This window comes from Pteropus vampyrus, unplaced genomic scaffold, assembly GCF_000151845.1.
Source record: "Pteropus vampyrus isolate Shadow unplaced genomic scaffold, Pvam_2.0 Scaffold27, whole genome shotgun sequence".
Classification (NCBI taxonomy): domain Eukaryota; kingdom Metazoa; phylum Chordata; class Mammalia; order Chiroptera; family Pteropodidae; genus Pteropus; species Pteropus vampyrus.
Window position 1 is genome coordinate 10,271,207 of NW_011888808.1, and position 27,557 is coordinate 10,298,763.

Sequence of the window (27,557 nt, forward strand, 5' to 3'; positions counted from 1 at the left end):
AAACCAAAATGACCCACAGGACGAAACGTTACCCATAATTAAGCAGTCGGTGCCTGGAGTGATAAGGAAGGTGGTATTAACCTCGGCGAGCGCTGATGCCTGAAGTTGCCACATCTCCAGAAACCCCAATTTGCCTTTTCGAGGTCACGAACAAGAGAGATTGCCCTTTCGGGTTCTGGCGTTAAAACAAAACAAAACGAAACAAACAAAACAAAACAAAAACCAAACACGCAGCGCCTGGGACCGCGGCCCCCGGCATACCCGTCCGCTGCAAGTTTCTGCCGAAAGAGGGCGTTAGTCTAAGCCTAATAGAAGTTTGTGGACATGACGCCCAATTAAATGAAAGACAATTTTAAAACATTTTCAATTTATTTTAATTTGCGGGACTTAAATGTCAGAATTCTCCTGTCCAATGTAGCACGTTCACATTGCAAACGACCTCGGTGTGTCACCGCATTCAGAGGGTCAAGTCCCATTCGGACCTGCCCGGCGGCGCCGCGGACGCCCGCGAGCCTCCTCCGGCCACCGACTTCTCCGCGGCCGTTTCCATCCTGGTCTACACTGCTGTTGTGGCTGTGACCAGAGGCAGGACTGGGTCTCCAAGGCAGGACCTTTTTCGGCATTGCAGAACCCAGAGCAGTGTCTCGCGCGCCCGAGAAGAGCAGCGGTTGGATTTCCAAGCGCTCGGGTCGGAGCGGAGCATGAGCCTGCCCCCAGGGGACTCTCGGGGTAACAATTTGGGGAGAAAGTCTCTTTATTTAGTCACCTTATTTAGCAAACAAAGCCCCGAGGACACCTTGGAGATGCTTCCCAAGCTTTTGCCACCTCCAGAAGCCGAACCGTTCGCTTGTCTTTCGGAGCAACAAGTTTCGCTTTCCTGCTTGCAGCGCGCTGGCAGAGGGTCTGTGTGTGGGGACACGGGGAACCCGGCGACGCCGCGACTCCGGGGCGAACTCGCGCAGCCCAGAGGGAGGGTGCTGGCGCTGGGCTGCGGAAGGAGGGGTGCGACTAAAGCCCGGGCTAGCAGGATCCGCTATCGAGCCGCTTGCACTGGGTCCAGGGTCCCTGTTTCCTCATCTTGCTCCAGAGGACAGGATAGGTCGGGTGCCCGCCAGGATTTGGCGCGTCCTGCGGGAAAGTGGCCGGACGGAGAAAGAGGTGAGAGTGAGTGAGACCTATGGATTTTTGCATCGAAACTACCAATTTCTAGAACCATCCCGTCCTCTAACCCTGTTGTTTATTTTTGCGCGATGTGTGTGCCTGAGCGCATTTATTTACTTTCAAAAGCAACTCCCTTTTTTAAAGCTGAGGCTGGAGAGAGCGCTGCCGCGTGCGGGGCCACGAGAGGCGGGGCCCCCAGAGGCGGTGCGGTGCAGTGGGTGCTCCGGCGGGTGCAGCTGTGGGCAACTGCGGCTTTAAGGAAAAGGTTGAGGGATGGCGAGGAGTGGGGCTTAGGGATACCGGAGTGGTGAGAAGGGAAGGGGTGCGGGGAGGAGCCCTGATGTAAGAATGTTAATGAGAGGCTCCCCCAGCCCAGCCCCCACCACTCTCCCCACCCCCACCTCCCCCACCCGCTGGAAATACAAGGCCAGCCTCGGCGCGCCTTGTGTGGTAACACGCTCCGCCGCTGCCACGCTATTTAAACGCCGGTTATGGATCCAGGAACCGGCGCGAATCAATGAGATCAAACGCGAGGGAGATGCACCGTCAATTACAAGCACTTGGACAAGTCTAACTTTTTTTTCTTTTGCAAATACGCCTTCAAAAGCAACCTTAGCAACGCCCAAATAGAAGCCACCTCTAAGCAAAATAGTATATATAAAGGGAGGGCGAATATATATATTTATAATAAGTATATATATATATATAAATATATTACAGGCGTACAGGTTTACACCCGGTGAACTTTTTTTCTTTCTTTCTTTCTTTTTTTTTTTTTTAAAGAGTGACATTGCAAAGAAGGACTCTTCCTCTTTATCTTTTGGCGTTAGCGAAGGGGGTATTCTATTTTCTTAGAGCGCCCAAGGGGGCGCAGGGACCTCGGAGAGAAGAGTGGGGAGGAAAGAGGAAGGCTGGGCAGGGGGCAGAGGGCGAGTCGGCAGTCAGGGCAGGCGCTTTCCTGCGGCACGATGCGGTCCCGGCTGGTGCTCACTTTCTCCGCGTGCGTCTTGCTCGGCTGGGCGTTGCTGGCCGGCAGCACGGGTGGCGGTGGCGGCGGGGTCGAGGGCCTGGGTGGCGGGCGCCGGGAGAGAGAGACGCTGCCGCCGCAGAAGATCGAGGTGCTGGTGCTGTTGCCCCAGGACGACTCGTACCTGTTCTCCCTGGCTCGGGTGCGGCCGGCCATCGAATACGCGCTCCGCAGCGTGGAGGGCAACGGGACCGGGCCGCGTCTCCTGCTGCCCGGCACTCGCTTTCAGGTGGCCTATGAAGACTCAGATTGCGGCAACCGCGCACTCTTCAGCCTGGTGGACCGCGTGGCAGCGGCGCGGGGCACCAAGCCGGACCTCATCCTGGGGCCGGTGTGCGAGTACGCGGCGGCGCCGGTGGCCCGGCTTGCGTCGCACTGGAACTTGCCCATGCTGTCGGCCGGCGCTCTGGCCACTGGCTTCCAGCACAAAGACACGGAGTACACGCACCTCACGCGCGTGTCTCCCGCGTATGCCAAGATGGGCGAGATGATGCTCGCCCTGTTCCGCCACCACCAGTGGAGCCGCGCGGTGCTGCTTTACAGCGACGACAAGCTGGAGCGGAACTGCTACTTCACCATCGAAGGGGTCCACGAGGTCTTCCAGGAGGAGGGTTTTTACACGTCCCCCTACAGTTTCTATGAGACCAAAGACTTGGACCTGGACGAAATCGTACGCTACATCCAGGCCAGCGAGCGAGGTGAGCAGGAGCGCACCCGGGTCCCCGCTGTAACCCACCCACTCTCTGCGGCTCTCCTTGCTCACGCATCCGCTCCACGGCGGACCCCACTACCCCCTGCGGCTCTAAGCACTCGGGGAGAGAGCGCGTTCGAGCATTCTCCAGGGTGTGCGCCGTCTGGCTGCAACGACCTTTAATCATGCCCCATCGCGGTCGCGGGGTGTACGTAGAGGGTCCGGGGGAGGTGGTGGAGCCTGGGGGAGGGGCGTCAGAGCCTGCAGCTCCGGCGTGCTCAGGTCCGACAGGTGCTGTCAAACCGTCTGGGTTTTTCTTCCTCGCTCTCCCTTCGCCAGCGCGGTGCTGGCGATTAGGGGCGCACTCCCAGCGCTCTGCTCCACCAGGGTCTGAAAGCGTGCGGAGGAGGAAAGAACTAGTTACCCAGTCCCTTTTTGACGTGCGCCCCCTCCTAGGGCGGAAGCGTAAGAGGATGATCTATAGCCCCCGCGCCACCACATGGCTAGCTCAGGCCTCGGGGTTTCCCCAGCTCTTCCTTCCACAGACCCCAGCTTTCTTTTCAAGTCTCATTTTTCGCTTCTCATTCCTTCCTTGGCCCCTCCAGCCCCCTTTAAACGAGTTTCTGTGGTTTCTACCAAAAAATGCCTCACTGTGTCTGGACTCAGGCGACACTCACTTTCCCAAGCTCTAAAGCGCCGCAGCTCGGCTTTGCAGGAGCGCGCGCTGGAGAAGCGGGCGCTGAACCTCCTTTCCAGATGCCCCCAGGTTTTCTCCGCAGGTCTGTGGGGGTTTTATATAAGCACCAAACTGGACGAAAAGCTAAAGGCTGAGGATGGTGGCTATGGTTACAAAGAGGGGGAGGAGAAGCGGGTGGTCGCGGATACAGAATTGCGCAAGCCCTCAGTGTGGCCCATTTTACTGCAGAGGAGACTGCAGGAAGGCGTGCTGAGATCCCAGCATAACGCCGTTCCCTCCTTCCCAGTGTCAGTTTTGGGGCGCACAACGCTGGGGGAATCCCGCCTCTGCTACCCGTAGGCGCACACGCGCCTGGATTGTCAGTGGTTCAATCCCAGGAAAGCTCCCCACAACCGCACGCGGAGAGACCCAAGGAGAGAGGGGCGGAGCCAGGTGCTGGGCTAGTCCACGACTTGGCACCGCCGGACGCCTGAGCACTGGTGGTGCGAGGCAGCGCGGCCGGAGGCGGGGGTGGGGTCTCAGCAACAGGTGAGAGGGGCAGAGGAGCCATGGAGGATGACGCTGAGGCCACTCTCCTTCCCAGTTTGGCCACTTCGGACTCGTAGTGAACGTAATCTTTAGAACAAGGAGGCGCGAGGTGTTGACAAGTGGGGATGTTGCATGACCAAATTCTGAGCGTTCAAACTCCAGGCTGTGCAGAATCCCTGCCCGCTAAACAGCCGAGGCTTTGCTGATTAGGAAAAAGAGTACTTGTACCAACGGCTGAGGACTCGCCATGCCTGGTGGTGAAACCCATTTCTACTTCTCTCCCCACTCCCAATCCCCAGGTTGCTGCAGACCCCTGCAGACCTCGGGCTGCTCTGGTCCCCAGTTCCTGAGTCTTCAGTTCTCTGGGAGCTAGGAGTTGGAGAATTTCCAGGGCGGGCTAGGACTGGGGGTGTGCCCCCCTACCCATGAGATCCAAGGTCTGCCAACACGTCTGTGATGCCATTGCACTGAAGGTCTTAATGCCGCTGGTGACCCCCGTGCTTGCGGTCTGGGATTCATGGCGGAGGGTATCTCTCAGCCCAGATGAGGGCAGATCGCGGCCACGGGGCCCCTTAGACTCACAAGGGTGACTGAAGCCAGGTGGCAGAGAGGGCAGCAATGCCCTGGAGGGCCTGGGGGCTTCAGAGAGCTTGGGCTACAGTCTGCTGCCGCGGATTATTTTTAATTCCAAAAGCCTCGTAGATGTTCCCAGTCTCTGTTTTTTTTTTTTTTCTTCTTCCAAGTTTGAATTTAGTGGTCAACGTTTGCTCAGCTGACCTGTATATTTTACAGTTGATAAGGTTACCATTCCTGCTAAAATATATTTCCAACAGTGACTTGGCAGATGTTCAGAAATATAAAAGTTTCCTTCCTAAGTATCCCCTTCCCCACCCCACCTCCCCGAAATTCTCAGAAAGTTGCTTGACGACAAAGTTCTTTCTGGGAACTTCTACCTTTTGCTAATAACCATTGCTTCACCACAAGCAGTTAAAGGGTTACATAGGGGTTCAGTGGAGTTTACTGCCACAACCGCCTGTCCTGGCTCAGCCTTTCATTGGTGGTGGCGGGTGATTTTTGGGGTGCTACCAAACCCCGTACCTCAGGCTCCTCAAGTAAAGTGGGGTCAGTGGGGGCACCCCACTTGGGGCATGTTGGGAAGATTAAATGAGCTAACGCATGCAATGTGTTGAAACATACTAAGTGCTCAGCAAAAGTGAGGTTTTATTATAGTTGTTATTATTTTATATATATGATGATAATCAATCACCTTTACTAGAACCCTAGGGTGAGAAGTGGATGCTCTGGATTTGGTGTCTCCTCAGCAGCTGCATGACCTGGGCAAGTCACTTACCTTCTCCGAGGCTGAATTTCTTTCTCTGTGAAACAGTGAGGTTGAATGAGAATCAGGCCTCTTCAAAATGATGTTCTCTAATTCCGATTTGTGGTCACTCAAGTGTAAAAATGTAACTGTGTTTTTTTTTGTCTTTGAACATTCCATATTAAACATCGTAGAACTAGACAGTTTCCCCCCACCCGCTTTTGGAGATAATTTTTTTAGCACCTCTTTGGACTTAGGTTAATCTTTAAAATCAGATCACAAGTGTTTGAATCTCCTAAAGGGTAAAAACTAGCAATGCTGCCATCCCAAATAATAATATGACTAAAATTTCATTTGGCTATGTGCTATACTGTAAAAAGAACAGCTAAGGGATATGAATTGTTCTTTCATTTTAGAGAATTACCTTTGAAGTCAGTAATTCAAAAATTTACCTCTCATGTTTTAGCCAAAATACATCTCTGAAATACACATACCTGAGCATATATTATTTTTAAAAAGATCTTTATTTAAAACTGATTAAATTATCCAGTCAACTACTGCCTTCAATATTCCATATACTCAATGATGTTTATTTTTAAAAAAACAAGTTCGACATTTTCAAGCACTAAAAGTCAGGAGTTGTTTTGTCTATGTATTTTATAAGATACAGAACTAGCAGTATTGTGCACACAAACATTTTTGTATGAAGAACTGTAGTTTTATCCTATTAGTTGTTAATATGTCATTAATCTGGGCCTTCATGGCAACTGTAGAGATAACAGTATATAATCAGTACCAGAGTCACTTATTTTTGGAATTAGGCTGGGGGAAATGACCAAGCGGTTGATCAGGAGAATTTTAAAGCAAAGAACCCATGTTAAGTGTAAAACAAGTAACACACAGCAGGAGAAGGAGAAGGAAGGAGAAGGGTGATGGGTTGCTCTGTGGACATTCAGAAAGCCTCTGAAGGGGATGGAACTTTGTGAACAACAAAAGTAAAGGTGCAATCTTTATTTTGCAAATGAAACCTATTGCTATGTAATAGAGAAACGGCCAGAGAGAAATCCCTTGTTTAAAAAATAGATTTTATTTTTATGAAAGTTAGTTATACAACTATAGTTTAAAAAGTCAGAAAATTACACAAGTCTTATTAGGAACAAGAGTTTCCTGTCTCCTACTCTCTATTTCTCACTTCCCAAAGGCAACTATTTTCAACTTTTGTAGCTGTTTCTGTATTTGACTTCATACCACTAAATAACATGTTACTTTTGATTTTTTTCAGTTTTAGGTTTTACCTCTTGCCATGCCAGTGGAAGATGATGATTTAGTTCTCTTCTACTACCTGTTAACCACACACTCAAGCAAGCCTTCCTTCCAGCTACCTTTCCAATATGATTGAATTAAAATTTTTGGTTAGCTCAGTAGTTTTGAGTATCTACATTATTATTACTTTCTAAATGCTATTTGTAGCTGGGCCATATAGGCTACTACAGTGCATTTCCTTTCTTGCCTTATTTGTTTTCCTTGGGGTTAAAAAAGGTCTATTTTTGTTTGTTTGCTTAGTTTCCTATAGACTTATAACTAAATCGTCTACTGAGTCTCTATTTTAAGTCTCCTGAGTTGCTCTAGTTTAGTTATTTTCTAAACAGGCTGTCACTCTAGATTTTTTCTTCAATGTTCTCCAGCAACTCCCATCACCTCTCCCTCTGGCTAGATCCCTGTGTGTTCTTTCTTGGTATTATACTCTTGTGTTGGTGGAACACATCCTCTAGGAGCTTTCTGAGAAAGGATGGATGAGAGCTAAAGTTTGAGACCTTTCATGACTGAAAATCTCTTCATGTTACCATTATTAACATGAAGAGATTATAGAATTCTAGGTTGGAAATCATTTTCCCTCAAAATTTGAAGTTTTGTCTTTTAAATTCTAATGTATAAAGAAGCTTGCATCGATTCAGCTTCTTTACCAATTATTTGTTGTATTTTTGTTTTTTTTTCAGAAATTTTTAGAGTATATTTTGGGCTCCCTAATGTTTTAATATTCCATTATGATGTACTTTCATGCCAGTATTTTGCCTTATGCATTTGAATGTATAGAAAGGTAGGCCACTTCAAACCAGAAACTCATGTCTTTTACTTCTGGGAAAATTTCTTAAGTTATTTCTTTGATAATTCTATCCCTCTCATTTTCTCTGTTTTATTTTTTATTTATTTTATTATTTTTTTTTATTTCTAGAATTTGTTTCATTCGAATGTTAGATCTCCTGGATTGATACTCTACTTTTCTTATTTCTTTTTTCCTATTTACCACTTGTCTTAAAAAAAAATTCCTCTTGCCTAGATATTTGACTATTCCCAAAGTGACCGTGGAGTTTTGGTTTTTTACTTCTGTCATATTTTCAGTTTGCAGCACATGGCACCTCCTGCTCTGCTTCCGTGCTGTAACCATCCTTTTTCCTTTTTAAGTTTAGTTAAATGGAAGATGGATGCAGGAGTCAGATGGAGAATATGAAAATATTATTATTATTATTGGTAAAACCTATTGGGGAACATGGATTTAGATCTGCTGCCAAAAGGGCTGCTTGTTATTACTTTCCCTCAGAATTAGGCAGAGTCATCCATCTAATCACAGATAGTGCTGTTCAGCGGCACCGTCTCCTCCGAGACAGGCCCCGTACCATATGACAAAACTCACCCATAACGTATGCTCTCTGCAAGCAGACAAAGAAAGGAAGAAAGGGCAGAGCGTGTGCCCAGTTTTTTCTTTCAGACTCACCAATCAGACAATTCACTCCTTTTCCTCCGGGGAGTGGAGAAAGGAGGCATAAATGAAGGCACATTGAGAGGTGAGGACTGTCATCTTATAAGTTTTCTCCAAATGGAAACTCGAGACTGGGGAAAGGTATGCATACCCCCCCACTCAGGTATGCTGCCTGAAATGTTTTTGGTTCTCTAAATCGACTTCCGTAGCCACCCCTTTGCCCTTCTCTCTGCATTCTTAGAGTGATTGCAAGAATGTGCTGCAGTAGTGAGAAGCGTCTTACAGAAGACACTGTGGAAATCAGGTAGTGGAGGATGACATAGGAGATTGTAAGGTCTTTGGCAAGTTGGAGAAAATTAAGCAGAATGATGAAAAGTCTATCCCAAAACTTAGAATCACACTCACTCCCCTTTCAGAATTTTATTTGACCAAAAAATTAATATTTATATATTCAAGTATACTTAAATACAACAGAAACTATCTTAATTGATCTCCACATAAGCAGTTTTCAAGATTAGCTGATAATCTCTTTTTCTCTATTAACCTTATTGATTATTGGTGAGTGTTGGCATCTAACACACTTCTCCTGAGTATGCCTGTACACTGCTCACACTTGTCCATGTACTTTCCAAGAGCTGTCCCCAAATCTGTTTATGCCAGTTGTGCTTATTATTTTAAGTATGTAATTTAATAAGTTATGTAAACTGATGAAACATGAGTAGGAAGAGAAAGTTATTTTAATGAAAACTATTTTAATCTTCTGATGGACTGTATAAAGGCAAGTTGCTAAAAATACTTGCTGTTGAATTAGGCTTGAATGAAACAATCCTAAGAGATTAGAGAATATCCTGCAAATTAAAGGGATTTGGTACAATGACTGTTTTGCCATCATCTTTAAGTACTTGCTCCAACTTAAACTGGACTATGATGTGTATTATGGGTTTGTTTTATGCAAGAGAAACAATACCCTGTCCATGAACTTGGAAGTTAGGGGATCGTTTTGAGAGTTAAAGCACATGGTCAACACACAATGGATGAGGTCTAAAATAATCAAAGTCTGCTCAGTTAGACACAGTGCCACTTGGGTCGCTCTTGCTCAGTCCAAGTAGGTACTGACATTTAAAGAAAGAATGTGTCCGTCAGAAGGGATTGGTCTTGATGGCAATGGGGATAGAGAAAAGGAGATGGGCCAGGACTATAAAAATAGAAGAAGAAGTGACAGAGAGGCCAGTGTTGGGCAGAGCCCAGCTGGGACTTAGGGAAGCTTGTACTCTGGCCTGAAGACTCAGCCTTTTCAGTCTGGGGCCAGGTATACATCTCCTACATGGACACTTAGAGTTATCAGGCCCAGATGCCCTTGGATGCCTGAATCCTCCGGCTGACATCTCTGATTCTGATTCAGTTAGCATGTCTAGGTACATGTTGACATGTCCATGACCATTTTGGTCCTCATTGAATTTAAATAATCTGCATTTCGGATTACTAAAAATATCTGAATTAGGTTATTGTGACTCTGTCCTCAAGCAATAACTCCACTCTTTATGTGCTGACAGAATCAGATGCTGCATCTGGGGACTATGATTCTGGACTATAATCAATTGATCAAAAAATGATCAGGGCCACCCGGCAGATAGTCTGTCCGAGCCTACTGGACCCTCCTGGAAATGCCCACTCTTGGAATCCACACTCTTCAAACTTGTCCAGACTTAGCCCCTTCTTGGCTGATTTGTGGAATACCTTGGCTCTTTTTTCATTTAAGGTTCTAAAATTGAATCGGAGCTAAAACAAGGGTCTAAGTCATAATGAGTAATGAGTTTCTTAGAAAGCTTCCTTACTGAGGCATCTTGGAATTTGACTACATATCCCAAATATATATTTCCAGGCACAAACAACAGCTACTCCTAAAGAGTTATAGCTCTTTAGGAGTTTTGTATTGTCTAAGAAACTCGTTCTCCGCAGCTTTTAGCCTGTACATGGAACCCGTTTGCAGTATGAAATGTCAGACTCATGACCTAACACTCTGAATGAATGTTGCAGTAAACGAAACATCAACAGGCGCCTGACCCTCCGTGCAGGTTGCCAAGGCAGCTCTGGCACAGCCCGAAGTTTGTTTTACGTCTTTCAGCACCCATGCTTTTACAAAGAGCACACACATCTCTGAGTGCTGGCATGCACGGTGATAATGCCGTTAGAGCATCCAGGCCTCTCAGGTCTCTCCTCTGTGCATGCAGCAAAACACAGTGGTCCTGTCATGGGGACCAAGGGTCAGCAACAATGATCAAATTAACTGGGTAATGGCCAGGTCCCCACTTCGCTCTAACCTGTAGCTATTATGAGGCTGGCAACAATATTCTGGAGCTGTTTAAACCTCTCCAATCCAACAGCAGAGGTATAAACAGAGAACTTGGGGAGGGACCTGGAATCTTGCTTCCTAGGTATGTTGAGACGGCTTGAGAAAACTTTCAAAATTCAGAGAGCAGAAAGCCTGTACCACTCACTGCATCCTCTGATTTGCCAAATGAAGGTTCTCCCTAAAACTATTCAGTTTGCTTTTTCGGGAAAATTTATTTATCAGGTTATTAAGTGTAAAAAGTAGTTGGCACTCCCCACTGTCTTATATTGGGTAAATATGGTGATTCATTTGTAGTATTTTTTAAACTTTATTTTGAAATAATTTCACACCTTTGGAAAAGATGTAAGAAAGTATAAAAAAACCCCTGTTATAGACTTTGCTTAGATTTTTATCAGTTGTTGACATTCTGCCACATATGCTTTATCATTCCAAATCTCTCCCTTCTTCCTCTCCTTCTCATCTCTTCCTACCTCCAGACATACACGCAGACGTGTCACACACAAATATTATTCTCTTTTTATGAATGATTGGAGGGTAAGTACAGCCATCATGTTCCTTTACCTCTAAATACTTATGTGTGTGTTTCTTAAGAACCATTCTTACGGCCGTTCACTTATACATCCACCATAGAATAATGAAAAGCAAGAACTTTAATGCAAAATGCAATACTATTATTTAATTTACAGACTTTATTCAAATTCTCCAGTTGTCTCAACAATGCCCTTATAACAAAGCTTTTACTATTTTTTAAGGTCCAAGATCCCACCCAGGATCACCCATTGCATTTAGTCTTCTGTTCCTCTAAGTGTCTGTTAGTCTAGAACATTTCTTCAGTCTGTCTTTGTTTTTCATGGAATTTAAAAGAGCATAGGCTGACTCTCCTACAGACTGTCTCCCAAGCTGGGCTGGTGGCTGCTTCCTCCTGATTAGATTCAGGTTGCTCATTTTGACCTTTCAGGTCGTGGGTGTGTTACATCAGGAGGCTCTGGAGTCTGTTCCCGTGGTTAGTGACATTGGTTTCCATCCCTTGGTTATGGCAGCGTCCGCTAGGTTTCTCCACTGTACGGTTACTATGCTTTCCCTTTGTAATTCACACGTGATTTGTGATGAGATACTTTAGGACTATGTAAGTGCCCTGTTCTTTGTCAGACGACCCCACTGGCTTCAGTGCCCTCCCTGTGCTCTGAGGAGGGGCGGTTCACGTGTGTTGTTTATTCCTCCCTCCCCAGTGGTGATCATGTGTGCGAGCAGCGACACCATCCGGGGCATCATGCTGGCAGCGCACAGGCACGGGATGACCAGTGGAGACTACGCCTTCTTCAACATCGAGCTCTTCAACAGTTCTTCCTACGGTAACTCTGCGTCCCGTTTCCCCTCGCGCGGCTAGGGTGTCAGAAATGGGTTGTGAGAAAGGGCCAGTAGTGTGAGTTACGTCAACGGATTTGATTTCCATAAATAGGATTTCAGAAGTTTGTGATTCTTAACACTCCCATGACTTCTCCTAAGTTCTCAAGCTTTTCTTCTCTGAGAACTCAATTAGAGCAAAATGACACCACCTACCTGTGATGCCAAGGGACCTGCCTCCAAATGATTATAAATCCAGGCCCCAAAGACCCCTCCCTAGGGCTTTTCTAACTGCAGGATGGACTGTTAGAGAGTAATTTTAGTGCGATTTGGGCAGGATTTTTCCTAGAATGGAATAGACTAGAACATATCAATGTAATAAAATAGAACACGTCAAAATGTGTCACATGTAGCATATGTATTATTTCATAAAACTTCTAGTAATATTATTGTATGTTTGTGTATATATATTTATGCATGTTACATATGTTTGTAATGGTCTCAATTTGAAATAAATAAAATAACCATTACTGTAAACTGAGGTAAAATATTTTGAAAGTCACTGCTCCCAGCCTCGCTTCATTTCAGGTTACTGACCCTTAAGCTTCTTCCATATAGAAGTTCAGAAGCCACCATCAACGTGTATGATTGAAAGCTTTTAATTTCTTCAAATGGATCTGGGGAAGTCCCCAAGGTTCCTATGATGGAGTGTGTTTAAGGACAAAATATTTTCCCCAAATGTGGTTAGGACTCTCTCTGAAGTAGACACGATCGGCTATGGTACGTTTTCTCAGATACTGCATATTGTCATTTTAGGGAACTTGCAAGTGTGCATGTCACAAAGGCATGTTTACACTGAGCTCCATTTCCCAGCTCTTGCTGTTGAGATATAGTTAAACAGGATCTAAACCTTACAACATCCACCTCAGTTTCCTGCTCTGATATCCTGGCTTACTTATAAACAGATAGTAAAACACACTTCTCATGGGCGTAAGGAAAAGTTGATGCTTCCTTGTAGTGGATACAATTGGAGTTTCGAGGCTCGTAGGGTAAACACTCAGTGTTTTCTTCTTGCTGCCATGATCATCTTTCTCCTCTCTTTTCACGAGCAGAGTGGCGGCTTCGCTTCTTGGCTGCAATATTGAGTTCATTGAGATAGTGGTAGAGACCGGTTAAAAATGAAAAACATTTATTCTGAATTTTGCAAGTTGGCAACTGCAACCGTAGAATTTGGAGGCAATGCGTGTGAATGCACATTATAAGTAGGCAAGTGCAATACAAATATTAGGCACTGAAATTCCTTTCACCCACAAATAAAGCTTATATTACTTTTCCCTGGTTATTAAAATACATGAGTATTGTAGACAATTTGAGAAACATAGAAATAGACAGGGAAGAATTTCTTCATTTCATTATTCTATATTTTATGTTTTCTGGTTGTTATTGTAATCACGATCTTTTCCTATTGCATTTTGAAACTATAGTTAGTATATAGAAAAGCAATGAGTTTTGTTTATTTTTTAAGAATTCCACATATTAATTCCTCTGTACCAATAGTTTTTATATCATTTTCAAATAATAACTACAGTTGTTTCTCCATTTTGATAGTTGAACTATTACTTCTTTTTCTTATTGCAAGAGCCTCCAGAATAATATTCTATAATGCTGGTGATACTTTAATTTCTGACTTTTTATCTTGAAGTAGATGTTAAAGTATCCTTTTATTCCTAATTTATTAGTGTGGTTTTAAGTCAAAAATTAGTGATGAATTTTATCAAATACATTTGACCTATAATTTTAATAAATTTCTTAATATTATTTTTAATAAATTTCTTGGAATTAAGTATATTTTTCACGATGATTTTTTTAAAGATGCATTTCTGATTTTAAGTTTTAATATATTTTTTAAGATTTATGAATCCACATTCATGAGTGAGACTGGACAGTAGTTTTCTTGTCTTTAGTTGGAATTTTAACATCAGATTTATATTAGCCTTATAAAATTAATTGGGGCACTTTCAATTGTTTTTATGCTTTAGAACAGCTTATAAGAATATTTCTTGAAAGATGGAAACAATCCAACTCTGTATCTGGACCTAACTTCTTTTTAGAGGTAATTTTAGACGTACAGAAAATTTGCAAAAATAATATAGAGTTTACATATACCTTTTACCTAGATTCCTCTATGTTAACAATTTAAATGACAATAGTACAATGATCAAAATCAGTACAATAGTACTAACTAAAGTACAGGCCTTATTTGAAATTTGCCACGTTTCCTTTCAATGTGGATGTTATTTTTTCTTTTGATTCCAGGATTGAGTCTATTTAGCTGTCGTGTCTTCTTAATCTCCTCCAATCTGTGATAGTTCCCCAATCTTTCCTTGTCTTTTATGACCTGACACAATGAACCTGTTATTTTGTAGAATATCTCTCAATTTGGATTTATCTGGTGTTTTTACATGATAAGATTGAGTTTATACATTTTTGGCAAGAATACTACAAAAGTGACATGTCTTCATTGCATACTATCAGGGCATAAGAAGTCATATGTACATATATATACATATACATATGTCACTATATATGACATTGGTGATTTTGGGACAACTTTTTAAAACTTATTTTTCTGAGTTTAGTTTTTCTGCTTCTTGAAAATTTAATTACGTAGTTATACAATGTGTTTTTATACAACCTACAAAGTAGCCTTGGTGTGTCTGATTAGATCCCCTTTTCTTTTCCCTTCTACAGCCTGTTTGCTCAGTTTGTAAACTCAGGTGTTAGTCTGCTTGAGAGACTGAGCCATGCACTGGCTCTTGGCAAACTGACATAATCCTCCCATCCCTTGCAAGCCTTAGTTTCCTCTAATGATAATAATGGTACTTACCTCATGGCATCGGGCTGAGTAATAAATGAGATGATGTATCTGAGATACATAGCAAACTTTTTGAGTAGTTAACAAATATTAGTTATATTTATTATTAGTTTTACTTTGACCATTACACATAGTACTTTAAAAATAAGTTAAATTTGTACATTTTTGCTGTGTGTATTTTTATAGATTGATTTAGTCCATACATTGTTACCAGATTAACCAGATTTTATCTATTATATCCTAAGGGCTTGGGTGTGTTAGAAATGACATCTGCATGCAAATAACCAAGACTCCCAACACTAGTGATTAAAATGAATGTAGAGGTTTATTCTCTCACCTGTAAGAAGTACCAGGCAGGTCCTAGGCAGGGATGGTGGCTCCAAGTGTCATCAAGGATCCAAGCTTCTGCTTTTCTGCTCCCTCAGTCTTAGTGAATGGCATCCATCTTCAAGATCACAAGGTAGTGGCTAGGGCTCCTGGCATTGAGTCTTAATTCTCGGCAAGACAAAGGGGGAAGATGAGAGTCAAAAAGACCCTCTTCGCTGACCCGACCCTGTCTGGAAGCCCCACTCACTAACTTCTGCTTACTCCTAGTTGTAGGGAAACCAGAAAATGTGTGTTTGACTCACTGCTACTCCAAATCAACTTAGGAATCTGTTACTCAAGAAGAGAGGAGAATGGATGTTGGGGGTACACTGTCCATGTCTCCCACAGATCCTGATGTACCTTTTCTGCTCAGAGAAGAAGCGGTAAACAAACTCTTATGAATCAGAACATGTTCATGAAAAGTTCTTCAACAACCTCCTCATTCTGTGCTTCCTCACACCAAATTCTACCCATTCTAGAAAAAGGCTCTATTTTAATTTTTACTTGATATTGGATTTAAAAAAAATAAGTGTCCATATTTATTGATTGTTTGGTCTTTGTGAGCACTGAAATATATTCTCAGTTCTGCCCAAATAATATTGTTACAGGAATATATTATGACGGAATTCGATTGATGGAAAATAAGATCAAAAGGATAGGTTTTGCAAACTCTAGCGAGGAGATGATATGTATTGCCCTAGAGTTTTTAATGGCACTTATTGGCATTCTCATTTATTGGTATTATCTTCTTTGGATGTAAGTTAGGTAGAAAGTTATTCGGGCGATCCTCTCTGGGACTACTAAGATTATTGCAGAGTTTTCTGCCTTCCTGAGAACTCAGAGGACACTAATTAAGGTGAGGATGGAAGTATAGCAGAGATAGGTGATGCACATAAATGACTTGACTTGCTAAAAAACAGGAAAAACTGGAAAAAACAGCAGAACTACTGGGGAAGGATTGGATTTATTATAGTTTGTCATAAAAGTGATATATGTACATAAAAGTCAGTTTGGAAAATTTGCATAATCATTCTGACACAATTCTGTCATAATCATTCAACGGTAACGGTTGTTAAACCACTGTTTAGATACTTTCTCTTCTGACTTTTCTTCCACTGTTAACTTTTGCTTTTAACATTTTTGTCATCCCACCACATTTGCAGTTTTAAATCCTGGAGCATCCATCTCAAACTCTGACGAAATGTATTTGGAGCCGGCGTGGCACCAGCGCTTGGAGGCTGGCTCGCATTTGCATCCTGCTTCTGTTGTTTGTTAGCTAAGTGACTCCGGGCATAATAATCTCCTTGAGCCTCAGTTTCCTCATCTGTGAGATGGGGATTATACTTAAATCTACCTCGTAGAGTTTTCGTAGGATTAAAGAATGAAATGCTACAGGCAAAGCCTTTTGCAATGGTATTGCCCAGTAAGTGGTGCTGTTATTCCTGGTGGGAGTAACTGGACTAGCCTAGCTCATGGCAAGCACCTAGACATTTTGAGAAGGTTGGATGAGGCAAGAAGGCTGATGCTTTTCTTTTACTTACGTGGCTACCAGAGGTTAAGAGTCATACTTAGTGCTATGCAAGCAGACTAGGTGAGCTTCAGGCATTGATTTTTTGGGTATATTCTGTGATGTCTCAGGTAGTCATTCAGCCCACACGTATTGAAGGCCTACTATGTGCTGGGTCCTTGGTAAGTACTGAGAGCTCCAGGATGACACAGTCATCCCAATGTGGGTACCACTCCTTGCCAGCACCAGCTCCCGGCCACAGGATTGCTGAGCACAGGGCTTGGTGCTGAGCAGGGTATTTCCTCTTTCACAAATATTCTATACCCTTCTCACTCTAAATGCAAGCTTGGGAGTCTATGATGTTTAAAACAAAACAAAGCGAAGCAAAGTGACTTTGCTTTCTCTTATTACTAAGACAACTGTTAAGAATTGCCTTCTCTGCCCTAGTTGTCCCTAGCAGACTTATTTCTCCTCTTAAGCCCCTTGTTCAGGGCCATTGTAAGAATACGACATTAGTAGCCACCACTCCTCTGAAAGTGCTATCCTTAAGGTCACTGGTGACCTCCTCATCACCAAAGCCATTAGCTTTACGTCAGACCATGCCTCCAAAGCCGTGCTGTCCGGTGGAACTTCCTGCGGTGCTGGTTGCATTCTGTTCTGTGTTGCAATGGGGCAAGTATAACCGGGAAACTGAATTTTTAGTTTTACGTAATTTTAATTAAATCTAAATAATCACACATGTGGCTAGTGACTACTGTAATTAGACAGCACAGCTCTAGAGCATTCTAGATGTTGTCTTCCGGTTTCCTGTTAACTCCTCTGTCTCCTCTTCTCCTTCTGCCCACTGAAAACAGTGTCCCCAAAGCGTCTGTGCTCAATCCTTCTCTCTTCTCCTCTGCACTCTCTTATCCAGTGCAATCAGTCCCTAATTATAAGCCATATGGAAATGACATCCAGCACTCTCTCGAGCCTTCACTTCTCTTTCTGGCTTTAGACCATTATTTCTAAGCCCAGCCCCCTGTTGCCATTTGGGTATTCCGTAGTCAGTCACCTTGGCTTGACCGTGGCCCTAAGTGAAATCAACCTAACCCCTCCTCCTCCATCCGGCTCTGCTCTTTCCTCTAATGACAACCCATTTTCCTTTCCTCTTTGCATCATTGGTGATGTGCCTCCCTCTCTGTTGTCCCTCACTCCCTAAGTCTTCGGGAGTCTTGAGATTCCTCTGCTTTCAGCCTAAGGGCTCTGTCTCTTTTTATGATTATAAAAGCAGTAAACATTTACTATTGAAAATTTCCTAGATTCAGACACACACACACGCGCACACACACACACACACACGCACACACACACGGACACACAAAGAAAGAAAAGAGAAGAAAAGGGAAGAAAAGAAAAGAAAACTTGCTCAGGAGTTTAAACACCCAGAGGACCATGTTTAATCTTGGGGGGTGTGGCTTCCCACATTTAACCTCTTGTAACCTCTTGCCTGGATTACTGTGGCTGTGAACCTTCAGCGTCTCCCCAGTCTGATCCACTGCTATTTCCCAAGGCATGATTTCGGTCATGTTGTTCTTCTGTTCCACTCGTAAATCTTTAGAGGCACCCAGATGTCTACTGAATTAAATTTGTCCCCACCGATGGGGTGTCATGCCAAGCCGACCTTTGCTTTCCTAGTGCTCAGCAGCCCCATATGGGAGACGTTGCTGACACAGTACAAGGAAAACACCCACGAAAGCAGGAAATCATAGTATCCGTTATGTTGATGACCAGAAAACTATTTATTTCAGCTGAACTTTATTCAGCACGATTGCTTCTATTCTTTTTTCTAGAAAACAAAACTTAAAAGTTATTATCTTTTAGACAAATTTATTGTCTGGATTTTACTTCTTTCAAACAAAAACAAAAACAAAAACAAAAAGGAAAACACAATTTTCCCATGTCAGTGACAGAGACAGTTACTGTTTCCAGTTCTGTGTGTGTGCTCTAATTATACAGCATAGCACCCGACAGGATTAAGTATTTCCTGTCCTATGCCCCTGGTGAGAACTCTTTCTCAGAGCTGAGAAACACTGGCCCGCTTTGCCTAAGAAATATCAACCCTACTAAGTCTTGAGAGCTCAAGGCAGTTAAAAATAAATCGATAAATATTGATTGCATCCCTATAAGAAATGGGATCCTCCTTGGGATGAAGATGTTCTGGACATTCTTAGACTATAGAGTCTTCCTGGCAAATGGACTCGGCCCCTTCACAAAGGCCACACCGTCTGGGTCCTGCTCACCCAGATGGGTCTACCCTGGCCGATGGTAGTGATGCGAAGCTCTCTTGCTCTCCGAGCACAGGCATAGCTGCCGCTCACGCTGTGGCTTCATTGGTGTTTGGGAGGTTTCATATGGGAGGAGGAGGACTTTGTCAAGTTTTGTTTGGTGGTTTGAAATTTAATCTTGTGCTCTCTGAGAACAGATCTAGCCCTTAATGAATTCTTTGTCTTATTTATCTTTTAACAGCTCCCTGGCACACAGTAAACAATTAATGAACAGTTGCCATTATTAGGATTATGATTATACAGAAGCCTCCACAAACAAATTCTTTGTCTCTGGCTTTTCTCATGCTCCAGACCGAGGTTCCCAGCTGCCTACTGGATGTCATACACATTTGCACCTTTGCCCATGCTGTAGGCTCTGCCTAGCGTACCGTTCCATCCTCCTCTCCTCCTATTAAAATCCTACTCACGCATCAGCCTGGTCCACACATGAAACCTTCCCTCATTGGAGCTGGTCCCCTCTTCCTTTACACTCTGCATTGTTTCTTTGTACCCCAAGCTTCTCTCATCCATAGAAGCTAACTGGTACCCTGTAATCACCTTAGCTGTTTACATGTTCGTCTTTAAATCTCTCTCTTGAAGGTGGTGGGGACTGTTCCCGACACTTTTGATGTCCACTGTGGTGGCTATCACAGATCTTTGAACATAGTTTGGTTAATCCATGTTTGTCTGACTTAAGCTGTAGGAGAAATTCCAGGGCCACCAGCTCCTTACTGATTTTTTTCTTTAAGAGTAGGGCGAGTGCCATGGCTGCATGCTCCAGAACCATCTTCACGGCTCAGCTGCTGGGCGCCCCGCACCAGCCAGGGACTGGGTGCTCGTTGCAAACCAGTGACTTTAGTGTTGGAGTTGAGTCCCTTGTTGCATTTCCGGAGATCTCCAGGGATCACAATGATAACTCACAGGAAAAACAGCTTATTGTCAAAAGTCAGAGGCCCACATTTTCTTTCGGGGGCCCTGCAGGCCATTTGTTTTCTCAAGAATGGAATAAAGAGAAGAGTAATGATTCTTATCCATGTGCTTTGCCTTTGCTTTGGTGAAGCGGCGGAGTGCCCAGCTTCTCGATGCCTCAGCCTCCTCATCTGTAAAATAGAGAGAATAATTGTACCCACCTCTTGGGGTCTTGGGAGGATTAAGTGAGGTTCTACATATAAAGTGCTCAATAAATATAGCTTTAATTAATAAACATTAGCAATTTTCATTTTATTTCTATTGATGCACCAACGAACATTGTCTAATAAATAATTTTTATGACGTTGCCAGTGCTAGAGGGATACAGATCCTCACATTCACCCAAGCTACTTTTCACTCTGAAGAAATCTTTCAAGGAATACAAATAATCTCAAACATTTTTTTTTTTTGTTATAACAGTGCCAACTTTATCATGCTTGTGCATATCTGTTGTCACACATGGCCATTCCTGGCACTCCACATGTGCATAACGTCAGGTTTTCCTGTACCCCAGCAACAACTTGGTTGAGCTCTACAGTTGATCGTAGGTATTAAAAACTAAGTGTGAATGAGAAGGAATAAAACTTACTTCTTACTCCTGCAGTGCTGCAGTTCTTGGGGGCTGAAAATTATAGTTACATGCTTATTATAACACAATTAACCCCACAGTGCCTTTTTTTTTTCCCTCACATTTCAAAGGACCACATGTCTAAAGGGCTTTCTTCTCTTTGAAGATGGTAACATCATCACATCATACCTAAGTGCAGAACTGTGACAATGCCTCTTGCCCTGGCTGCCAAGAGTAATGTGTAGAGACACATCACAGTTGAAAACGGAGAATGGCCCCTTTATGGTGACTGGCTCGGAATTGTAAATATTTTTATTTCTCCCGTAGGAGATGGCTCGTGGAAGAGAGGAGACAAACATGACTTTGAAGCTAAGCAGGCGTACTCATCCCTCCAAACAATCACTCTACTGAGGACAGTGAAACCCGAGTTTGAGAAGTTTTCCATGGAGGTGAAAAGTTCTGTTGAGAAACAGGGGCTCAACGAGGAGGATTACGTAAGTGCTTGATTACGAGCCTAGACCTTCGGCATTCTGGAAAGTCTTCTAATTAAATCAGAGGTGACAAAGTGTCCCATTCTGAACCATTCAGAAATTCCTAGGTTCATGTCTGAATGTCACTGAGCTTTCTGTGTTTTTTTTTTTTTTTCTTTTTCTGGCCAGTTTCCTTCCCTCCCTGCCCCCGTCACCCCCCACCCATCACTTACGCTTTTCCAACTGCGGCAGGAAGGAAAATTGCTTTATGCGGGTACTTGTGGTAATGCTGAGCAGATGTCTGTAGACTTCCATCACTTATTCAGCTAGGAGCGTGTTGGGGGAGAAGATGGATGAACGAATGCCAAAGTTTTGCATACCTAATTTTTCCAAAGCTTGGTGGCAGAAGATATTTTGGGTTTTAGAGGGCTCTTTCTTCTGGCAGTTTGTCTTAGCTTTATGGCACGTCTGCTTCTCTCTCGTGGCGGTGTCTTGCCCCTTTGGTTGCAAGCCATTTCCTGCTCAGGTATTCCAGAGCTTCCCAAGCAATTAGTGCTGACATTACGGATTCATTTTCCAAAAGTGGATGAGCGTCAGAAGGTTAGGCCAGGCCAAGGATTAAACAGAAGGACTCATCTAATTGGTGGCACTGAAGACAGCCGACCACACCTTGCTTGGTGCCATTGTTTTGCTGCCTCTGGCACCTTTTGCTGTGCGGCCCCACAAAGCTCCGCGTGACAGAGCAGGATGAGCGGCGGGCCCCTCAGGCCTGTTGGGTAGGTGTGCTGGTTTTCAAAATCACTCACTGCATGGTGTCCGGAGCAGAACAGGAGCATCTTAATGACAGATATGTGATGTGGATAGTCCCTGCCCAAGGCGGAAAATGACCAGCTTCACAAGAAACGGTCACTTCCAAACAGGACCTCTCCCGCTTTCTTCACTTCAAGTACTGCAGGATGCAGGCATTGGCCTCAGACGGACCTACATTCAGAGGCTGGATCCAGCACTTCCTAGCTGTGCGATCTGGGCCAATTTCTTAGTCTCCTTGATCTAAATTATCCCTCCCTGTTGGGAGGATTACAGATAATCTCTCTGAAGCATTTAGCATTATCCCTGTCAAAAAGTTGGAATCCAATAAGTGATAACTCTTTTATACTACTGTTATAATAGTATGCTTGTCTTTATAGAAATTTGCTACCAAACGACCTAGAAAGGGTCTTATAAACATATTTATTAATGTCTTAAATATTATATATATTATACACACATCATTTAAAATACCTTTTGACTTTCTAAATCAGCACTGTCCAGTAACATATGATGTGAGTCACAAGTGAGCCAAAGATGTAATTAAAAATTTTCTAGTTGCGCACTTAAAAACATTAAAATAAAGAGGTGAAATTAATTTTAATAAGATATTTTTATTTAATTCCCATATAAAAATATCATTTCAACATTTAATCAGTGTAGATGTTAAGAATGAGATTATGTGTTCTTTTTATTGTATAAAGTCTTTGAGATCCAACATGATTTTACCCTTACAGCATATCTTCAGTTCAAGTGCTGGGTGCATGTGACTAGTGGCTACTATTTTGGACAGTGTGTTCTGAATTGCGAAAGAAGTAGGGCTTCTACAATAGAGCCTGAGTTTAAGGAAACCTGTGATAGTGTAGTCATCATCCAAATCCTTTGCCTTGGGATTCGGAAGAACACAAAAGGCATTGAGCTTCCTTTAGCAGTGCTGCTGAAGGTGTCCTGGGCCAATATTGAAAACATATGTCACTGTATTATTTTACTATACTAGGCTCATATTAATTTTATGGTTTAAAAACTCAACAGCGCTGTCATTTTTGGTTGGCATCCTTCCTGAGGTTGTAGAAGTTCAAGTATTTCAGTGTAGGTTGTCCAACATAATGATACTCATTCGGTAAGAGCTGGCATTCCAGCACGCTGGTGGGTAATTCTTTTTTGGTTATCGGTTTTTCCGTGTTCAGAATATTAAATCTTATTTTAAGGGTAGTCTAAGAAAAATCTCATTGGGAAGGTATAACAACTATGAAGATCCACGATACATTCCAAACCTAATGCTTTATAGATTATTTGTAGGTGTAGATGACAATACCACTCTCTCTGTTGGTGGCCCCATTTAAAACTGACTTTATAAATAAAAGAAATGATAATTTTCAGTAGAAATTAGAGCTCGTTATAATGACTTACTGCAGTTGTGAAGATGTGTCTGTCTTTTGTATTATGTGTGTTTTAGTTGGGCTCTGCTGAGTGCCAGTTGCAGATGTTTCATGAGGTTAGTTTGTCAGTTTATGTGGTGAGTACTGTAGAAGAGGGAGATGTGGGAGCCTAAGAAGCAGGAGCTAGTGTGGCTGGGACTTGCACATTTGGTCAAATGCAGCAAGAGACACTTAAAAAGGCTAGCAAGACTTGGTGGTCTTCATTCTAGGGCTCAGCTCTTTTCTAGGTCTTTCTGCTTTTCTTATTTGTACCGATGGATGTCTCATCGGCTTATTTAGAACTTAAGTTTGTGACAGCATGGGCTCTTCAGCCCCTGATATTGAATTCAAATCCAGAAACTCTGATGGACTCTCTAATTAGTTCTAAAATTTACCATGCATTTTCTAAACAGTCACGTGACCTGTGAATAGTGACAAATTAGTTTCTTTTCAATTCTTCTCTTAAGTATGCTTAATTAAAAGCATGCTTAATTAAGCAAGTATAAATTAATTAAACTAAAACTTTGAGTTAAGTATAAATTAATTAAACTAAAACTTTGAGTTAAGTATAAATTAATTAAACTAAAACTTTGATGGCATTGGCTAGGATCTCAATATAGTATTGAATAGAAGCAACGATAATGGGCATCCTCGTTTTTAACTTTTATATGAAGAACACATAACAGATTTCATGTCTGTTCATCTCACCATGTAAGCATAATGTTTGCTGTGGGGCATTTGGGAGAGTCTTTATGAGATTATGGAAATTCTCTTTTATTCCTTGAAGTTTTGTTTTGGCAAAATTACACCTTTTATTAGGATAACTGAAACAAAAATAGTACCACAGACATCAAGATTTATATAATGTAGGCTAAAGGAAGGCTTTGGTACAGGTTTTTATCATAGGCATTATAGATTGTATTATATCCCTGACACTATGTCGTATTATGTTAGTATCACATTTATCATATTAGCATGATGGTGGCTTCCATGGAAAGGCTGTGATCTCAAAATGCAAAAATTTGAAACTTTAAAATTTTTATAAGGCTTTACTGAAACATTGAAAGGATGCAGTGACTATAATTTTTGAAATAAAATTATTCTATATTTTTAACTTACCAAATTTTGATGGATTAATGCAATAGTTTCCACAAAATTGATCTTTTCTCCCTTTCTCCCCCTCCCTTTCCTCTCTACTCTCTCTTCTCCCTCCCTGTTCCACCCTCTCTCCCTTCCTCCATCAACACCTCTGGCCCTCCCTTTTTAAAACTGACTTTTTAAAATCTAGATAATTGCAGATTTACATGCAGTTTTAAGATGCAATACAGAGAGATGGCTTGTTTGCATGCCCAGGTTCCCCCAATGGTAACATTTTGGAAATTATAAGATCACAATGCAGATATTGACACTGATACAACGCACTGATTTCACTCAGGTTTCTTCAATTTTATTTGTACGTGTGTGTGTGTATGTTCTATGTAATTTGATCATCTGTGTAAGTTGAGGCGTTTGAATTTTATCAAATACTATTTCTATATCTCTTGAGATAATCAGATGGCTTTTTTTCTTTATCTGTTATAAAGTAGTTTGTCGAATCACTAGATTTTTCTTTTTTTCCCTAGTTATACTGAGATATAATTGACATACAACATTGTATAAGTTTAAGGTGTACAATATAATGATTTGATATAGGTATATACTGAGAAGTGATTACCACAATTAGTTCAGTTAACATCCATCACGTTCCATAGTTACAAAATTTTTTTCTTGTGATGAAACTTTTAAGATATATTCTCTTAGTGCCTTTAAAATGTACAACACAGTATTGTTAACTATAGTCGCCATGCTGTACGTTAACTCTCTAGAACTTATTCATCTTAGAACTGTAAGTTTGTACCTTTTGACCACCTTCATTACTAGATTTTTCTAATTTTAATAATCTCTGCACTCCTGGCATAACTCTGTTCTCTCTATACCTCAAGACTTCGAGCTTCTCTGTTTCCCAGGCTGTATTCTAGAGAATATAATTGTGGCTGAACCCATACATGCTTGCCTAGGTGGAGCTTTCCAGGCTGGGTCACCTCAAAGGTGATAGCAGCCTGTAGATGAACAGCTCTGGGCCAAATCTTTACTCCTGTTTCATTCATCTCTGGTGGGTGGTTGGGTGGGTGCATGTATGTGTGTGATAGAAAATAAGATTGCTTAGGGATGGGCTATTACTGAGGCAGTGGGTGTTGCATGTACCGCAATGATCTAGTTATTAGTACATGTGTCTTGTGATACTGTCTCGACTATTTTTATAGGTAGTATGATAATTTTTTGAAATATTATCATACGATTTAGTGAACCAGGTGGGAACCTATTCTATTCTGATACATCATGTTTTAATAGGCCCCAGTGGCCACCACTGGAGATAGTATGGTCTAGTGGTTAACTATGCAGGCTAAGAGTTTCATGGACTTGACTCTGCCTCTTACTATTCTTATCTTGGGCACGTTTCTGAAATTCTGTGCAGTAGTTTACTGACTATAAATTGGGATAATAATTTTTTAACTGACAAGTCTATTGAAAGAACTCAGGAATTATGTGTAGATAACATATAACACAATGCCAGGCATTTAGCAAATTTTTCATGGATGGTAGCTATTATTTCTCTTATTTTTGTTTCTTATACCCCAGACCAATGGACATGATTTTCTTGCATGTACCTAGAACTGCTACTCACCCTTCAGATCTTAACACAGATACCATCTTCTCAAGCTGGTGTCTCCTGACGCCCCGAACCATCTCGTGGCACTCTGTTCCTGTCATGGCACGCCTCTCAAATCTATTGTTGTAATCACACACACGTGTGTGCGATTTCCTAATTAACTGGGGCCTCTTCTATCAGACTGTAAACTCTGTGAGAGCAGGAACCATGTCTATTTCTGCTCATTCTTGGATTCCTTTCTTGTATGCTTGGCACATAGGAAGCAGCCAATAAAAGTAAGCTATTGTTACTGTGCTTATCGTTTTAGTTATTATTAAACTAGAGACACAGACTCTAATCCACTCCTTGTACAATGGTGGAAACTGAGGTCCAGGGAGATGAGGCGGACTTTCCAGATGTAACCAGTACACTGTAACCAGTACAGCAATGCTGGGTGGTGACGAAGACCTTATCAGGTACACGAAGCCAGGAGTTCAGTTTCACTTACACTATGGGAGGTGGTGTCAGAGGGTAGTAATGGGTTTTTACCATGGGGCTTCTGAATACCCTCAAAGGGGTCATCAGAAATCTAAAGTCAGAAGTAAAGCCCATTGAAAAGGCCCTCAAGTATCAGTAGGGTGCCCGGCACGGCTCCCACGGTGTTTGCCAAGTGCCTGCCTGGGCTGCTCAGGTTGTTCTTATTGGGTGGCCCACATGTGTAGTGGCTTTGACTCTAGGGTAACTTAAAGGAGGCGTCTGGCCTGTGCTATGCAAGTGGTTCCAATTCTAGAGCACTGGTGTTTGGTTTTAGAATGCGCTGTGTGGCGGCCAAGCCAAGATTAGCTGCATCCCCTGATTCCTGGTTCAGTGACTTTCTTTTTCCACTACTTCAGTCTGACCCTTTTACTAACAACGTGCCCAACGTGGGGGTAAACCCATGACCCGAAGATTAAGTGTCTCAGGTCCTACAAGTGAGCCTGGCAGGCAACACAGCCTGAAGTACTTCCTTCCTCTCCCTGCACCCTGCCTGCCCAAATATACACTTCTAAGATATCAGTTTCTCTTTACTCTTTCACACACTTGACAAAGTCTGGCGAGGACGCTGTCTCCTCTTCATCTGCAGTGATCTGTCTTCTCTCTTTTCCTCTGATGAGTGAACCATCATTTCCTACATCATCAGATGTTGTTTACCAAGTGCCCCAGGGAGCATGGCTGTGAGCTTGATCCTGGACCATGCTGTGGTCTCATCTGAGATGGGATCCTCATCACCTAAAAATCCTTAAGCTGATATAAAAACATTCATGGCCAGGAGCTCCGGGAGCCCACAAGGGCCCCATTCCTGTGCTAGCACAGACATAAAACGTCATGTACCTCTGTGTAAAGCCCCCTGACACAGTGGTGGCGCTCACAAAGGTCCGGACAGTTTGTGTTACAGCAGACCAAATGTGTGCGTATTTGAAAATATCCGTGTTCCCGGAGAGATGAAATGAAACATGGTGGAGTGGGTTTACTTCTTTAGTAGGAAGCTACTTCCAAATTCATCCGAGTTTCCATGACTTCTTTAAGTGGATGAGGGTGTTTTGACTTAGGGTGTATTAATTCTTTATAATTATGTATAAAATCTTGTCTATAAGTGCACATGCGTATATTTTTGGAGAGAGGGGCCAACACTCCTCGTCTGATTCTTAATGGGGTCAGGGTTACAAAA

The 27,557-nt window shown here is 42.8% G+C and overlaps 1 protein-coding gene across 5 annotated transcripts in view; it reads left to right on the forward strand.

The window, feature by feature from the left end:
- Positions 1–374: 374 nt before the first annotated feature.
- Positions 375–27,557, forward strand: part of NPR3 (natriuretic peptide receptor 3) — a 68,434-nt gene continuing 41,251 nt past the window's right edge. The window contains exons 1-3 of one of the 5 annotated variants that reach the window (XM_011356460.2): positions 375–1,158; positions 11,763–11,885; positions 20,793–20,959. In XM_011356460.2, coding sequence (XP_011354762.1) covers positions 702–1,158; positions 11,763–11,885; positions 20,793–20,959 — 747 coding nt within the window. In that variant the 5' untranslated portion in view covers positions 375–701. Of the gene's footprint in view, positions 1,169–1,581; positions 2,887–11,762; positions 11,886–20,792; positions 20,960–27,557 lie in introns of those variants that run through there. The other 4 variants (XM_011356461.2, XM_011356459.2, XM_011356458.2 and 1 more) reach the window with 4 other exon arrangements.